The sequence below is a fragment of the Lepidothrix coronata genome, unplaced genomic scaffold (assembly GCF_001604755.1).
Source record: "Lepidothrix coronata isolate B3197 unplaced genomic scaffold, Lepidothrix_coronata-1.0 Scaffold58, whole genome shotgun sequence".
Lineage (NCBI taxonomy): Eukaryota > Metazoa > Chordata > Aves > Passeriformes > Pipridae > Lepidothrix > Lepidothrix coronata.
In genome coordinates this window covers 1,138,424-1,153,675 of record NW_016690238.1, presented here as the reverse complement: position 1 = coordinate 1,153,675, position 15,252 = coordinate 1,138,424, and the positions used below count along the sequence as shown (strand labels likewise).

The window sequence follows — 15,252 nt, the reverse complement described above, 5'->3', positions numbered from 1 at the left end:
AGACACAAGGCAGTTCTGTGCCACATTCCCACAAACCTCTCTGCTTTAATGTATTAAAAACTGTATTGTTTAGCCCACATGAAAAATCCTTGCAATGACTATACATTTAATAAGCTTGATTCCTTTGTCAGATCCGTTCCGTGCCACAAAATTAACACCCATGTAAAAAGACATTTTTCTACCTCTTTCTCAAAATAAAGTCCCCAGATCACAGAAAAGCTAGAGGCAGAAAAGTAGTACTGAAATCCACTTTTGATACAAAAAAATTTCTTCATATTGATTAGCTGCTCAGTGTTCACAGAAAGAATTGACTTAATATTGGCATCATTATAAACATCAGTGAGATTCGTAACACTTGTCAAGCACAGGCTACATCAAAGAGCTCCAACACTGAGTCAGGGTTGGATAAACAACATCCAGAACACACAGCTCCCTTTCCCTGTAACTTAGGCATCATCCAGTATTTTGTAAGGTTTCAGAATAATATCATAACTTTAGACTCAGAAATGCAACAATTTACTTTTTTGATATAAGCCATGTGTGAAATCAGTTGTGTTCACCGAAACATAATTTGAACATATTTACATCTTTGAGGCTTTTCTGCATTTGACTTTGGGTTAACAAAATTCACTTAGCTCTCATGGTATATGTATTTTTCTTGCCAAGATGTAAAAATCAGGATTTATTTCGCTGCATAAATCTACAAAGTAGCTTTTCCCCGTGAAAACATTTGCAGTGCAAGTGTGCATTACGAACAATAACCCAGAAAAACTGCTGCTAGGAATTGGGAAAGCTTTGTCTTTGACAGGCATCATCTTGGAAGCAGCGATTTGAGTTCTTAATCCTTCTAGAATTTATCGCCACTAAAAACTTATCGTTTTGATCCTCCCCCTCAATGCCCAAGGCATTGGAGAGGCAGAGCAGGGCAGGAGTCGCTCCAGGTGAAAGGTGCGACCTGGTCCTTCGTGCCCAGAGTCACAGGAAGGTAAATAAAGCTGCACAAATCCATCCCCATCCCGGGAAGGACAACGTGCTGGGTGTGAGTTCTCCCTCCCACCCATCCCGGGAAGGACGATGTGTGGCGAGTTATCCCTCCTGCCCATCCCGGGAAGGACGATGTGCTGGGTGTGAGTTCTCCCTCCCACCCATCCCGGGAAGGACGATGTGTGGCGAGTTATCCCTCCTGCCCATCCCGGGAAGGACGATGTGCCAGGTGTGAGTTCTCCCTACTCCCCGCCCCAGGAAGGACAATGTGCTGGGTGTGAGTTCTTCCTCCTGCCCATCCCAGGAAGGACGATGTGCCAAGTGTGAGTTCTCCCTTCCCATCCATCCCAGGAAGGACAATGTGTGGTGAGTGAGTTCTCCCTCCCGCCCATCCCGGGAAGGACGATGTGCCGGGCTCTGGCCGCTCTTCCCAGGGCAGGGCATCCCAGCCTGGCTCAATCCCGCTCCATGGATGGCCAGCAGCCTCCCCGGCCCCCTGCAGCGGCCTCAGACATTCCTGTGCTCTGTCAGGCAATGAAAACATCCCCGGCAGGATTAGAGCAGGCCCGGAGCACAGCCCCGCTCCGTGACACCCCAGCCCGGCCGGACACGGGTGTTGGGATCACAATGCCGGCCGTGCCTCCGAATTACCACCGTTCACATTTGAGCCTCACTCAAATTAAGATCTCTCCAAACCCTCTGACACTCCCCCGTTCCCGCAGGAAGTGCTCACGAGGCGAGGCAGACTCCTTGTACCCGGGGAAAAAAAAACAAACCAACGAGAACAAGCAAAATTAGAAAGCAAAACTTCCCTTCCTATTTCCAATCCGGGCACAGGCTCAGCCAGCGACTCTATTCTTCTCCTATTCAACACCGTACCGGAGCGGTCAAGGGTTAAAGTGGTTTTAAAAAAGCACTAAGAAAGGAAAAATATTTTTCCTACAATGAGAAACACTTGAGAAAGGCTCGGAGCACCAGGCTAACAAAGAAAACAGTGCTGAGGAAGGAGGCCCTCGCTACGGCATTCGGGTTTGGATTTTGCATTCGCCTCCCTCGCCAAGTAAATATATTTAAATAAAACTATTCCACCCCAGTGTGGCTTCCAGGCCACATTAAGGTAGTAAGAGTCTTATAATTACACTCTTCTTCACACATTTAAAAGCCCTTTCAATGTTTACTTGAAAAGCTAATTGCTGACAGCTACAAAGAGCATAAATGTGATCCCTCACAATCCTGGGGTGAGGGGAGTATTCTGCCCTCCCCACCCTAATTCTCGGGAGCCCCGCTCATGGAGCAGCTCCAGCCTCCTCACAGAGACTCCTGGATGTCCAGCCAGTAGCAAAGCCTGGAAAAGGGGGAAAGGGGGTTCGGGGGAACCGTGTTGCTCTCTGCAGCTCCCTGACAGGAGGGTGGAGCCAGGTGTTCCAAGGGACAACAGGAAACAGCCTCGAGCTGCCCCAGGGGAGATTTAGGTTGGATATTGGGGAACATTTCTTCACTTAAAGGGTTGTCCAGCCCTGGCACAGGCTGCCCAGAGCAGTGGTGGACTCCCCATCCCTGGAGGGATTTAAATGACAGGTGGATGTGGCCCTTGGGGACGTGGGTTAGTGGTGGCCTTGGCAGTGCTGGGGAGCCATCGGACTCCGGGATCTTAGAGGGCTTTTCCAACCTAAACAATTCCGTGAGTCTTTGTCTGTGTGTACATTATCCATCTCAAACACCTTCCCACAGACACCGTGGGCTGGGGGATGCAAAAGGAAACAGGATTTTTTTCAGGGTTGAAAACAAAAGCCACCAGCAAACAGATTCATATAGAGAATTTCTCCTTAAAACTCCAACAGGGATTTTAACTACAAGACTTACATACAGTTTCCTAATTGCTATTTAAGTTTAGCTTGTGGTTGCCACAAAGCAGGTTATGGCCACATTCCAGAAGTACACTCTAAAAATCTGTATTTTTGTGCACCAAAAATCACGAAGCAAGTTCAGAAAGATCTTACATGATATTACAGTCGTGCTCAAAAATATCTCCAAGTCATCTGCACAGTTTCTCAAGAATTTACAAGCTTAAAGTAACTGTCCTATTGACCAGAGCAGTTCCCATTTTCTGTGATAGTTCAGACCACCATATTTCATTTTTTTAGTCGAGTATAGTTAGCTAAATGCTGCCAGATGGCACAAACAGTTCTAAACAGACTTCCACCATAAACATTTTTTATTGATTGTTTTCTGCAAAGCAAAGTTTGAAAGTGCAAAAACATATGTAAAGGAGAGAAATTAAATTGGGTCCAGTTCTACCTTTATAGAGACAACAAAGTTAGACTCAGGGATGAAAAAACCACAGCAATTAAATACATATCCCAGCAATGGTTCTAATTTTATCAGAAAGTTCTGAAAGGCAACTTAGTAGTAACTTGGGAGGTAAAGGCTGAGGGAAGGCACTGCAGGGTTTACCCAGAGGGGAGGGAGAGAGGAGCTGAGCTGAAAGGACCATCAGCCACCTCCCCAGAATGGTTTATTAAAGCAAGAGCCCCAGCATCAAAGCACATGATAAATAATTAACGTGCAATGCCTTTGTGATAAGCTACTGAACTTGAGCTTTCTCCTTAGGTAAATGATTTGTAAATGCAAATTTGTCCAGCTGCTCCTTTCCTGCATCAAAAGCCTGCTCAAAGATAACATTTATGAGCTTTTTGCCAAATATTTACACCATCTTAACCAGGTTCTGAGTCATGCATGTGCTCATTGGTAGCCTAAAAAGCAGGTCAGTTACAATTTAAAAAACTCGAGGGTTTGGGTTTTTTAAAAGCTGTTTTTTGCCCACCAGTCTCTGCAGACTCACACTTTCACTCTCCCCGTTCACAGTGAGCAGTGACACACCCACAGACACATTTCCAGCCAGTTTTGATCCACCTTCCCCCACCCAAGCACATCAGAACACTTGGAAGCCAAGCATTACATCTTTTAGAACAAAAGCATTTAGGAGATGACACCTCAGAATGAAATGACACCTACACAGCCACCAGTGAAGGCCGTGTTAGAGCCCTGGAAGGGCACACGAGGAACTGCAGCACGAGCATTGATGCTCGTGATTCCAACTGCTCCAAGAGCCTGCACAACTGTAACAGTCACTGTCAGAAAAGGCAAAAGAATGAATTAAATGTGGCTCTGCTTTGACAGCGATACCCACTCTGGTCAGCATCCAACACGTGCCTGTCAATCCCCAGGGAAACAGCCGGAAGAGCAATTCTCCAGGTGATGAAGCAAAAACTGTTCTTGGTACTAGAATTCCAAGACTCTGCCTAAAAAGCTGTAAGAGCTTCCCAACAACAGCAATATTCCTGCTCACTGGCAGAGAATGGGTAACAGCTCCTCGCCCACACGGCCCCTCTGGCAGCCCCGGAGGAATAAGAAGTCCTGTTTCTGAAGCCACTAATAAGAATGTTTGAAGGAAATGGGCGAGAACATCCAGGACAGTTTCCTGGCCACAAGAGAACAGACTGTGGCCCCACTCCACCACCTCCTTCCAGGTGTTCTGAGTGATGCCACGACCTGGACATGGCAGTTTTCCAGAGGTCTGTGGTAACAGGCAATGCCAGACAAGGACCACACAGCCAGGAAGAGGGAATTACGACACATGCATCCATCTCTCCCTCGCTGAAACCAAACTCTACCTTTTTTCTGACACCTTAGGACAGACTTAAATCTGTCTGAGCTCCTTGAGTGCATTTTGTCACTTAAAACCATTTCTTGGTTTGTTACAGCACAAGTTTTTAAAAAAGACACGTTTTCAATCTTTGGGCCACTGATAGAAACCAACAACTCAACATACAAAGCACTTTTGCTTAACACAGCTGACATCCAAGACTGCACAAGTTACAAGAAATGAGATGCCAGCAACACAGGTAGTTCACTGAATGTGTTGTGATTTGAGGTTCATTGACCAATTTGATCCAGCTGCTCTGCACCCCAAGGGAATCCCAGTCAAGGCAGGCAGTGAATCCAGCTTTGCATTTGGTAATGATTCCACCAGGCACTCAGTACCACCAGAAGCTGTGAGGCAGAACCTACAAAGGCCAATTACTATTTTATTTTCTTTCTTTTAAATGCACACTGTCACCTCCTCTCCTCCACTCCAGCACTCACACACAATAACCAACAGCCCTTCAGCACACAAGTTAAGAATGATAAAGTTACTCACATTACAGGAGCTAAATTAGATTTAAGCAATCAATATGCTCCATATATATATTCATCTGTAATAGCAAACGTGCAGTTGACAATCTTTCAAAGTCTTCTGCAGACACAAGAATGACCTGCATAGGCTAAACTTGGGGAAAATATTTTTTTTTTAACATCACAGGAGATAAAATAAAGGCAAAAATTTATTTCTTACAGGTCGTTTTAATAAACAAGGAAAGGACAGGCCTGAAAATGCTACACTGAAGTAACAAAGTCTGGGCAGGATGCAAAAGCAAAGATGAAATTCCAAAGCACGGGTTCAAGCTCTGCTACGGAGTCACAACCAGTGGTGCCCCCACAGCAAGTTCCAGAGTGAACAACAAACAGGACAAAGCAAACTGCACATGTTGATCAGACCAAGCACAGACATTTTCAGCTGCCATCACTGCTGGCTTTCTCCCTTTAGACTGTTCCCTCAGGGAAATGAAAAACTGGCAACAACAGGGAAGAAAACAACTGGAAAACGTTAGTTCAGAAAACCAGCACTGGTTTACCTCCGGGTAAACCGACTGGGCTGTCAGTGCTGTTACCATGAGCACATGAGATTCCAATCAAGCTGAGCCAGGAAAAGCCTTTAACTAGCACTGCCTAGAATGCAGAATCTATCAGATCCTGCTCTGGATGCCTCTGAAGGCTGGTTCTCCTCCTTCCACATTCAGGAATCGACTCCTCTCCCCTCCAGAAGCCTCAGATGTGAAATATGAAAACCTCCATTGACATGCTGTGGTGTTGCCTTGTGGATTCTGCCTCCTCATTACAGGCCAGACCTACAATATTTACATCACCTACAAGGAATACTACGTGTGTGTACTCACAACACACTGAAAGGGCAAGAACACAGATTCACACTCAATGGCACAACTGGAAAACCCCAGCAGTTCCACGAGGACAGTCCATTTTCTGTAGCTATGGTTTGTGGGGGTTTTCTTTCATCCACTTCTCGAAAAAGTTACACAAAACCGCAGCACAAATGGTTACCAAATGACTGCAGATATCTCAGCCATCTCTGACCTCACAGTATCCAGACGTTTTTTCCAAAACTACCACAACTTCAATAAGGAGATAAGTAAAAAGAATCCATAGCAACAAAAGAACAACTACAGAAACTAAAATTAAGGCTCTGAAGACCTCAACTAGGTATGAGCAAACAAGTACATGTGAAGATTTGGATAAATAAGCTATTTTACACTTCAAACAGAAGACAAGTTGTGTCAGATTCTAGAAAAGGAAGCAACCTGGGAAAATGATGAGGGAGGGCTGTCCCACCCAAAATCTGCGGTGCACTCTCTAATAGCCCTTAATCCTAATAAAAATAGTGTCCCATAAAATGTGTTAAAGTTGCTGTTGCAAACGAGTAACAAAAGCCTGCTGTGCTTCCAGATGTAACCCCCGGGACCGTCCCTTTCTCAGCATCCACACCAGTCACGGTGCATTGGACCCTGCAGTGCTTGGGACAGGTGGGTCTATCGGCCTGATCATTTCTACCTTTTACTGCTCCCTCCTTAAGCAAAAAGGAGTAACTAAGCCCTGTCAAAACACTCTCCCCCTGAACTGCTCTGCTACACCCAGACAGGCCACAGTGCAGGAAGGGAGCAGCTTTCCAGCTCTGAACCTGCCCCAAGCTACACTCCCTGAGTGCCCCTCACCTCCTCACCAGCCTCCCAGGATGGGAACACCCCCCAACATTTAATTTCAACATTAATTTTTCCCTGAGCAATGTCATCCTGAGTCATTAAAACAGCTGGCAGAGTCCTCAGCTGGGGGCTGGTCTGGCTGCCAAGGGTACTTCCCCTGTCCCTTCACAACTGCACTGTCACACTGTACAACACCTGGAAGTTTTTCTTACACTCCCAACCAGGTTTCCATTCAGTGTTATCCTTACAGGATTTCATTACTGGTACAGGGATGGTTTTGCAAGTCCTGGCCCCCAAAAGCTACAATACAGCTGCTAGAAATGATATTCCATGCAAGGCAATCATCCTTAATCAAAGTTCCCTCTGGATTTCAGCAAGTGAGCAGGGAGTACATCCAAAGAGCTGCCAGGCCTCTGTCCTCTCCTGAAACCACAACCTGTTGGGCAGTTTTGCATTTCTTTCCTCAGGAATAGGTATTTTAAGATGAAACCTGTAGCTTTATTCCTACTTCAGAACCAGACAAACAAATGAGATTCCAGCGTGGGAAAAAAGTAACAAACCAAAACTTTAATTAAAGCTGAATTGAGAATTCATTACCAATCTGAAGATAAACTTTTATGAAACATTTTATTAGCAAATTCATTGCAAACCAATAATGCTCACTTTCTGACAAGTTTCAGTCTGTATATCTGGAATCTATATGCTGTAATACATCATAATATTAAATATTAAAATGGTGACATGAGACACATGGTGTGTTTTGCTCACAGTGCTTTTCACACTCATATTTTAAGCCAATCTCTCCCCCCACCAACAGAGCAGTCTGGCTTCCCTGCGCTCATGTCTCCCTCTCCCTTCTGCCAGCACAAGGATTGATGCAGGAGCACAGCAGAGCAGGGAACTGATCCAACCCTCTACATCCTCCCCAAACACTCAGGAAAGCCAATGGAAGGGCACAGCACACAGGTCCCCCTCCTTGCAGCAGCACTGCCAGCTTGAAACACTGAAACTAAACACCAAAATAGGATTAACATTCGGCTACAACTTCATCTGGGCTGTGTCTCCTATCTGCCCAAGCACATTTCTCATAAAAGATTCGCAAACCGATAGCGAAACACCGGCATTTTCTGCAAGGCGAGCACCGACAGCCCAGCCCTGAGAACTCCAATTCCAACGGCACTGGAGCGTACTACGGACTGCTGAGGTGTCCTGCCACGGCAAAAACACCTCTGGATGCAGTTTCCTTTATTTCCAGTTCTCTTATAATTCCTCCCTTGCCTGTTTTCCAACAGGAGCATTTGGCTTTATAGACTGCTTTTGGAAATATTTCATCTCCTTGTTAACACCCAGCTTTCCTCTCTGCTGTGTCCAACAACACTGCAACAGCCACTGCTTTCAAACAATTATTTGATGATTTACAAGACATGAGGATGTGGCCCCTGGGGACCTGGGTTAGTGATGGACTGGGCAGTGCTGGGGAATGGTTGGACTCCATTATCTTGGTGGGCTTTTCCAACCTAAATGATTCTGTGATTATTTGGTTATTTCTCTTAACCGATGTGACAGTAACCTCTTAAAATTTTCAAGATGAGCTATACCACACTTCCCAATGCTCAAGAGATTTTAGAAGTCATGGCAGGTCTCATGACTGAGCTGACTTCCAGCAGCCTGTTCTACTTTTAGGAGGAGGAATTTGTGGCTCTCCCTTCCTCCCTACAGTTACACTGTAAGGTTTCAACTCCTGAACCGCAGAGCCGTGTTAAGAGGAGATGTTCAGGCTCATTAACTACAGAGGAAAACTGAGAAAGATGAAGCTTATACAGGACTCAGCTCCATCTCAGCCCAACTGGAAGCAAGCTGTGGGACCATTACACTGCAAACTCAAGGAAAAAAACCTGGAAGTTGCCTCCAAGTGCTCGATCCTGTTAGTAATGGCAGAACACAAAGGTGGCTCTGCCAAAAGGAAAATAAAAGAGGAATCAACAGGAACAACACAATCAGAGCTACAGCTCTTACTTCCAAGACAACGTAGTGAGAAGTGCTGTTATAAATATACAGAAAAATACTGTATGTATTCATAGTGTCATATAAACATGAAGACAAACTGAGAGTTACCATGACTCAAAATATCACACTGAAGAACACCTGAAATAAAGCAAAACTCTTCTAGAAAAGCACCCATTAACAACTGTCTGGAAGCTACACGCAGAATATTAAATAAATGAAAGCTGTAGAAAAGCACCATGTCTCTTCAAAACTAGATCAAGTCTAACTTAGATATGTCAATAGACAAGAAACACCAGTTAAGCCTCCACTGGTCCAACCCTCAGTCCTGAACGTCACACGCACAGCAGTGCAGTGCACTGCTCCCCTCCGGGTCAGCAGCAACACTGGACACATGTCAGAAGAGTTAAAAACACATCAAACACGGTAAATTTATCAAAGTATAATAACAATAATGGCAGACAAGTGCGCTGGCTACTGACACATGCTTTGACCCACTGTCACAAAACGTGACAGCTTCAAGTCATCCAAGACAGACATCAGACAAAAGCAAGGTAAAGTATATTGAGAGTTCATATATATGAGGCAGAATTAAAGACCCTCAGAAGTTATCCATCCTTCTGTGGCAAAGAGAAAGTTTAAAAAACACAAATAGGTGGTAAAGTCCAACAGAGCTTTACTGATGGAACACCGAAACCCCAAAGGATATGAAGGACGTAGGTGACTAGAAAACTAGGAGAGTGAAAGTTTTAGGGATCAGTGGGCAGAATCACAAAACCATGTGGTTTTAAGGCAATAGTAAAATAAAACATAATAAAACAGAGTATGATTCCCCTCCTGTATGAGCAACTTAATTAAATCTGAAGGACAGCAGTATATTCAATTCTCTGAACAGACAGATGAATTAGTGGGTAATTTAATCACAGAACAGTTTTTCCCCTTTTAAAATATCTCTGGACAAAACTTTATGACCAGAGGATACCAAAAATTACCAGCAAGTTGCTACGCTTTGATGAGACCCAAAAAAACTGAATCAGCAAAATCCATGCTATCAAAAACCAGGCATATGAGCCAACACCTCTGCAGTGCACTAGGAAAAAGAAGATCAATAGATTGAAAAAAATGAAAGTGAAGAAATTCAGGGTAAGCAGAAGATCTGAATGCCTTCCGTGGTACCCAGCAGCGAGCCAGCTGCACCAACGGCTTCAGGCACGGGGAAGTCACTGCCAACGTGGGCATAAGAACACCTTTGCAGGGGGAAAAGCTCTCTGATGTACAACTCACTGGTTCTGGAACAACCTCGCTCAAGACAAAGTTTCCTACTGAATAACTGTGAATGTAAAGAGGAATGGGAAAATAAAACATTGTCACACCACAGATGTCCAATCCGTTCCTTCCCGCCACACTCAGTCCTGGTCACGTCACAACAGCAAATCAAAGCTGCACTGGGAAAGTTCAGAGGCTGCAAATAAAAATCAGTGAACACCATAAAAAATTACCTAAGTTTATGTATTTGGAGCCTAGTGAGTTCCCAGGGTAGATAGTCCCTTCTGAACAGAACCTTTAGGGATTTGGTTGTCTTTTTTTCCTACCAGTACAGCCAATCCCAAAACATCCAGAAGCAATAAGTGGAATGATACTGCAGTTACGGTGTAAAAAAAGAAAATCCCTTTTCCTTTATAGTAATTTGCTACTTAAGCAGATTGTTAACAGGACATTAAATGATTTTCAATAAAATTAAACTTTAAACCTCTTCACTTTCTACAACTCAAACTTCTCCTGGTTGTTACACACTCCAGGGAACTACCCGAAGTCCCAAGAAAGTTCAGCAGCAGGACACTGCCAGTTCCTTCACTGCCTTTAGGAAGGGCAGATTTAGTAAGAAAAAACAAATCGGTTTTAACTGACGCAAAAAGGATTTATCATGAACTGATAATCTGCTTATTTCGTAAAATTAAGATACTCTTCAGCATGAATGAAAACGGTAAAAATCCCTGGAAATTAAAGCACCTAATAGACCGTATAAAGCTGGGTTTCAGTTTTCCTAGAGAACCCTGTAACTACACACATACAAATCGTGCTTATCTATTTATACGGAATTAATCAGGATTACCACTTTCATCTTGGCAGTTTCACTGGAGGCTGAAATCAATAGCACTCAATCAGTAAAATATGACTGTTGTTTCCACGCTGCTGAGGAATTTTCTCTATTAAGAACAATTTTGCCTTTTTTAAACTCAATAGCCTCAGGCATTATATTTAAATATTGGAGGCACAGGGGTGCATTTCATCAGGACAATCCAAAGCAGCACCCCCTGAGTGCCTGGGACTGTTTCCTTTCCACTGGCTGACATCCCAACACTAGCACAGATTCCTTCTAGGAAACCAGCATTAATTAGTTATTAGCAACAACTCCAGTTGTATCTCCTCATAGGCAATTCCAAGTGACACTTCAGACATTCTGCATCAATAAAACCACTGCATGTTTAGAAAAGTTGGCAACAAACACATCGGCAACGTTTGACACACCAAGTTATCCCCATGAAACTGGTGATGGCACAAAAACTCACTTTCAACCCCCCCCCATCACGATCAAGCTGATGTTGCCCAAGTGAAATGTTTTTATAGCTCGAAAGCAAAGGTTAAGAAACATTTTGTACTGCTCTTTGTGGAGTTTTCCTAAACTCCCACTCCATTTCCACACACTTATCACCCTCCTCCTCTTGGCCAGGCAGCAAACTCCAGTTAGGTGCCTGCACTCTTCGAACCTCTCTGCAAATCTTTGCTTGAGGGTTAATGTCATGTGAATCACAAGGGCATTTTATCATCAGGAACAACCAAATACTCTGATTTATACATGGAAATATCTACCATATGTAAGTTCCTTACTCAAACTGATAAGTTTGCACGAGGTAACTGAGCCAAGGGATTTTTTTTTTTTTTTAATGACACTTTTTGTTTGCTGCTTTTCCCTGTGATAAACATTAGGCACAGGTGTGTACACACACCCGACAGCTTTGAAACTCGAGTGTTAGCTTACTAGGAAAGCTTCATAAGCCAGTCAGGTAATTTTCTTAGATGACTAATGAACGTGCAGTGCAAAAGCCATGCAACTTGTCCATATGGAATGGGAATATCAAGCGGAGAGAGCGGTGCTCGGCTGACTCGGGACGTAACCGAGACCTGAATATTTCTGCTCTATTTTTAACCAGCGATATAATTAGAAATAATCAAGGAGCACGCACCAAACAGAAACAAATGACGACCTCCTGTTTCCAGGGACCCCAAACGATCCGTGCTCCATCCTCAGCCCCCCAGGAGGAGCATCCCAAGCAGCAGCATCTGGGAGTGGTTCCCACCACGCCGCTCACAGACCCCTCCGGTTCTGGGCACCTCGTGCAGCTCCAGGCCCACCAATTGCTAATTCTGTTCCACCAGGACTTCCCAAACCGGCAGTTTATCCTCTAGCAACAAAATACACATCGATTCCAAGGACTTTGAGAATACCAGGGAGAGACAGAACAAATTTCCTGCTTTTCAACAATCTCATTTGCAATCTTAATGGTGTATATACAGGCTATCACAGCTTTCCTGTTAAAAATTGACACCATTTTTATTCCCAATAATGCAATCCTGTATAGATCCAAGTTTATACATAAATCTCAACTCAGTAACAAACAGTTAAGATTCAGCAGTTAGATTTAACAAAACAGGCAAGATTTAGCTTAATTTGATGCTTCTTCCTGATTTTTTTTGCTTTACTCCCTTAGCTAAGTGAAACATCGTCCTAACTCTAAAATCAGTATCTCATCTCACCATATCTGCAGATCAACCAACTAGACTGGAAAACACACTATTGTTTGCAGACACACAAATAAATGAAGTTATACAGCTTTTTTTCCTAAAATAATTCAGCTGCACTCTTTTCTTCTTCAGAGAGCAATGACCAGCTATTTATAGATGGGATCAAATGTCCCTCCAACACACAGCTCCATACAAAGAACATGGGCTTCCAAATCTGCAACTTCTGCTCATTTATGGCATTTTTATCCACACCAAAATGCCAACATGGTGCGGGTTTGCATTAAAAACACAGCAAGCAGCACTTCACTCCTGACAAGCAGAGCTGGGAGTCTCACAGCTGAAGCTCCACCTGGACCCACAAACCTGGTGTTCCTCTGCCTCTCCAGCCCTCAGCACCAGCCCAAGGAGGCTCTTCCCAACATCCCAAAGAGATGAAGCTTCACCCAAAGCATGGGACAGAAGACGTGGCACTGTCACCCTCACATCTAAAACACCAAGGGGAGCACTTTCATGCCATGGAACATCTCTGCCTGACTCCCTCTCCTACGAGCAGGGAGGGACTTGCCACAGGATCTCCCCTACCCTGTGCTGATAAAAAAGCATGTGGAATATCCCCTATTTAAGAAAAAATAGCAGCAATCAGGTGGGAAACAGTGTGAATTAAGATGAAGTTCATCCACCACACATGAGTATCTCATCTTCACTGAGAACCAAGAGAGCCTCTCCCTCCCTCTAAAGACCAGGTACAAACACCCTCAGGCAGGGAAAGCCCAGCTCCTGGTCCTCATCAGGGATCCCACGGGACAGCACCCATGGACACGGCATAAAGGCACCTTCCACAGGAGAGAAAGAGGAGAGAGGGAGTTCAACAGAGATTCCCATATTTCCACAATGATACTTCTAAATTCCTGCTCCAATGAGGGTTTTATTCTGTGTTGTTTCAGCACATCACTCCCCCTTTGCAGACTTCATTCACATATTTGGCTCCAACAGACAGAACTTCACCTGCCAATTTGATTTCCTCAAACCACAAAGGATTGTTTTAAACTAGCAAAGAACAACCAACACAACCATAACACCAGTGAGCTGTCAGGAGAGCAGGAATACCAGAAAAGAATCATCACATGGCAAGATTTTAAACATAAAAAAGTATCTTAGCTGTTACAGGTACTTTGTAGATCTTTGAATCCTACTACAATATTTAAAAAAAAAAAAAAAAAATCTGCTTCAGGCCTGGAATCTGCAAAAAAAAAAAAAAAAAAAATCTGCTTCAGGCCTGGAATCTGCAAAGCTTAGAGTGTGTAAGAGAATAAATAAATATATTCCCTGTCAACAGGAGTCACCACACATGGTTCCATCAGTAGTGTCCAAAAAGAGAACTACTACAGACATCAGTGCCTAATGTGATTCGAAACAGAACAATTACACCATTTAACATCAGAGTTTAGCCATTCTTACTTTGCCAAGTTACTAAAAATCACTCATTTGACCAGCGGTTTTTTCCAAATTCCATTTGCACAGGTCTTTCTCTTAAAATACCAAGATTCAATCAATCTACCCGGGAATTTTTAATTTATTTTTTTTTAAATCCCAGCATTCAAGCCCAGATTTTCTTTCAAGCTTCCTACGAGCTTATTGCTGGCAAGGAGGAAAAAAGAAGTTACTTTTTAAAGCCAGTATTTGGCAAAACGAGCAGATAACATCGCTGCAAAGCTAGGGAGGCTTCTACGGTATTAACAGTCTCATGCAAGGGCTTTAGAGAAAGCCTTCTCCTGCCTCACCTGGGCCAGACTGCGTTTTCCGTAGCCTATAAAGAACCGGGATTCAATCACGGATCATTAAAGGTAACAATGGTAAAAGGTGTGAGAACGACCGCGGCTGAAACGCTGCCAGACCGCTCGTTTCTGGGCGACTGCGGCAGTTCCCAGGCAAGTTCCCCTCTGCCCACAGGTTGCCGGTACCGAGCCCGTGCCGCCTCCAGCACCGCTCCCGAGCGGGGACGGAGCCCGCCCGTGCCCGCCCGCCCTCGGGTGAGCCGGGAGCCGGGCGCACAGGTGGGGGACGCCTTCAGCGCCCGCAGCCGGGGCTCCAGGTGCCCCTTGTTCGCGGGGAGGCTCCGCCGGCGCTGCCCGAGGCGCGCAGTGGCCCCTGGCGGTGCCCGCCCGGGCGGAGCGGAGCGGGCTCAGCCCCGCGACACCGCTCGCCCCGCCGGGGCCGCCCCGCGCCGCCCCCGGCCCCGGACCGTCCGCGCCCGCCGCCGCCGGGGTGTCCCCCGCGCTTACCCGTGAGGAGGCTCCGGGAGCCGCTCCGCGCGGCGGGCGCGGGCTGCGCCAGGAGAAGGGCGATGCAGAGGGAGCCGAGGAGCCGCCGGGCTCTCCGCGCCGCCATCGCTCCGCTGCCCGCGCCCGGCAGCCGGGCTGCACCCAGCGCCAGCCCCTCCCCCGGGGGGCTCCTCCTGCCTTCCTTCGCTGCCGGGCGGGCTGAGCCCCGCGGAGGCGGCGGCGGCGGGAGAGCGGCGGGCGGGCGGGCGGAGCGGCCGCGCTCTCTCTCCCCCTCCCTCTCTCCCTCCCTCCCTCACTCCATC

At 45.6% G+C, this 15,252-nt stretch overlaps 1 protein-coding gene across 10 annotated transcripts in view; it reads right to left on the bottom strand.

Moving 5' to 3' along the window:
* The window catches only part of NEO1 (neogenin 1), a 170,899-nt gene extending 155,828 nt beyond the window's left edge, over nt 1–15,071 (bottom strand). For all 10 annotated transcript variants that reach the window (XM_017816787.1, XM_017816783.1, XM_017816792.1 and 7 more), the window contains exon 1: nt 14,951–15,071. In XM_017816787.1, the coding sequence (XP_017672276.1) occupies nt 14,951–15,056 (106 nt within the window). In that variant the 5' untranslated portion in view covers nt 15,057–15,071. The remainder of the gene's footprint in view (nt 1–14,950) is intronic.
* Nucleotides 15,072–15,252: the final 181 nt, after the last annotated feature.